Here is a 2396-nt window from a genome sequence, read left to right on the forward strand (position 1 = left end):
GTCTATACGAGTTATTAGTCATCTTGTGTGTGTNTATGTGTGTGTGTGTGTGTGTGTGTGTGTGTGTGTGTGTGTGTGTGTGTGTGTGTGTGTGTGTGTGTGTATTATGAAAACTAAATTGGGTTTGATATTTCTTTTTATAATATTTTTATATTTTATGATTATATTGCACATGAAAATGAATTGAGAAACTGTCATTCTACATTCAATCTCGATATAAGATATATGAAGATATATGTTACGATGTGTACAAATTTTTAGTTAATTTATTTTTGTAATATTTTATACAGGTTATTCCCAGATTTAAGGCAGTGCTCGTTAAATTCGATGTAGCATTTCCTTATGGTGGTAAGCACGAGCAATATGCCACCATAGCGGCTGATACCAAGGATTCACAGGATCTCTTGATAGCTACAGTGGGTGTAAAAGACTTTGGCAATAAGGATAATTCCGATCTAGCGCAACGCTACAACATTAAGAAGGATGACTTTCCAGTAGTTTTACTATTTATACAGGGTAAATCTGAACCAATTAGATTCACTCCTGAGAGAGAATCTGATTTTACGGGCGAATACTTGAAGCGATTTATCAGATCTAAATCAAGAGTATACTTAGGATTGCCAGGATGTGTGGAACGATTAGATAAATTAGCTGAAGAATTCAAAACTGCGGGAGAGCAGGACAGGCAGGTAAGTTTAAAAAAAAATTAACAAGACAATATATTTCATTGAATTGTGCCAAAGAGGCTGTATCATAAGCATATTTATTTGAAAATATTTAAGTAAAGATTAAAATATAATTCCATAGTTTTAGCTTCACATTCTTGTATCATTAAATTCTCTCAATGAAATATGTTTATTCTTTTTCTTAGGAAATACTAAAAAAGGCAAGAATCTTTGAGGAGACTTTACCGGAAGAACAACGAGAGGCAGCAAAAATTTATGTCAAGACTATGGAGAAAATCCTTGAACGGGGAGATATATTTGTACAAACGGAAGAAACGCGGGTACAGGGGCTTCTTTACAGAGGAAAGTTGTCTGAGCAAAAGAAGCGTACAATGGAAGAGAGACGAAACATCTTGCAATCTTTTTCAGCTAGGGACGAGTTATAGAGAATTTAAATTATAATACAATAATCACCTAAGTATCTAGCAATCAAATTTGAGTCGTCCGAGTGTCGAGATTGTTGTGCTGTTTTGAATTATTTTATATGCTCGTTTTGTAAAAGTAGCAATAGGAATAGAAATCGCGCGCACACATATGAGAGCAATACGCTCTATTTTCTATTAAGTGAATATTACCGTATTTACTTTAATTAATTTGCATTCCTTAATCTATTCCTTTGTGATGAAATATTTCTCATGCTTTATGTTCTATTGGTGCAAAATACATAATGATTTGTTATTTCACACGATTATTATTTTTTACTTTCATTCTTTCATCACAACGAATATAAGTAAATTAGGTACAATAAATATTAAAAAATATATGTATCTCGTATTCAAGAGAATATCGGTCGTTGTGTCAAATTGGTTATTTAATACATTTACTGCTCATGTATCGGAAATAGTCTCGTTGGGAGTTGAGCCAGTCTCCATCCCGACTTCATATAATTGAGCCATTGACAATGACCAACGACTATCAAACAAAAATGGCAATTGTTTAATTTTTTTCATCTCTTTTGATTTATAGTAATTTTTTTTACGCATATAATAATTGAGAAATTTATGGAAAATCTCAATTATACGAATCCAATAGTCAGGAAACGTGTGTTAAGTAAATTTCGTATCTATTACATAAAATGTAGTGTAAAAAAAAATTAAAAATACTTTCTAAGGAAATGAAAAGTTGATAGGTTGTGGATTAAGATTTTATATATATATCATAAAGCAGACGAATTGAGCAATTTTTCATCAATTATCGTATATGTATACTCTTTTAACATACTTCACTCTTCTTAAGAGAAACATATTGTGCAATCATTAATTATAAAAAAACATGTGATATAATGCATAAATTTGTAAAATAATGAACAAATAAAAAGCAAAAGGCTGTCTGTTTGTAAAACTGTCGTTGTATTTATTCGTTTCTCGCCAAAGAGAGAATTAACATACATTCCCTCATACACATTTTTTCCAGTACAAATGCAATTTCACATGAATTTAACATAAAATGTGTGTGTGTGTGCCGCATGCGCGTGTGTACGCGCAAAGTTAAAAAAAATCACAGATATGTTTATACAAATACCAGTTTTATCGCTATAAAATTTAATAAGCTTTTTTATAATATTATTGCTAAAAATGCACCCATATTTAATCTTCAAACAATGGCATATAATACGTCTGCCGTAACGTCTGTCATAATGTCAGAATGTGTCTTTTGATAAACTATATATAT

General features: G+C 31.1%; 1 protein-coding gene across 1 annotated transcript in view; it reads left to right on the top strand.

Moving 5' to 3' along the window:
- The window catches only part of LOC105625007 (endoplasmic reticulum resident protein 29), a 6563-nt gene extending 5157 nt beyond the window's left edge, over positions 1–1406 (top strand). Inside the window, exons 2-3 of the mRNA XM_012206348.1 lie at positions 291–689; positions 872–1406. Of these exons, the coding sequence (XP_012061738.1) occupies positions 291–689; positions 872–1111 (639 nt within the window). The 3' untranslated portion in view covers positions 1112–1406. The remainder of the gene's footprint in view (positions 1–290; positions 690–871) is intronic.
- The last annotated feature ends 990 nt before the right edge of the window (positions 1407–2396 follow it).

This window comes from Atta cephalotes (genome assembly GCF_000143395.1).
Source record: "Atta cephalotes unplaced genomic scaffold scaffold00104, whole genome shotgun sequence".
Taxonomy (NCBI): domain Eukaryota; kingdom Metazoa; phylum Arthropoda; class Insecta; order Hymenoptera; family Formicidae; genus Atta; species Atta cephalotes.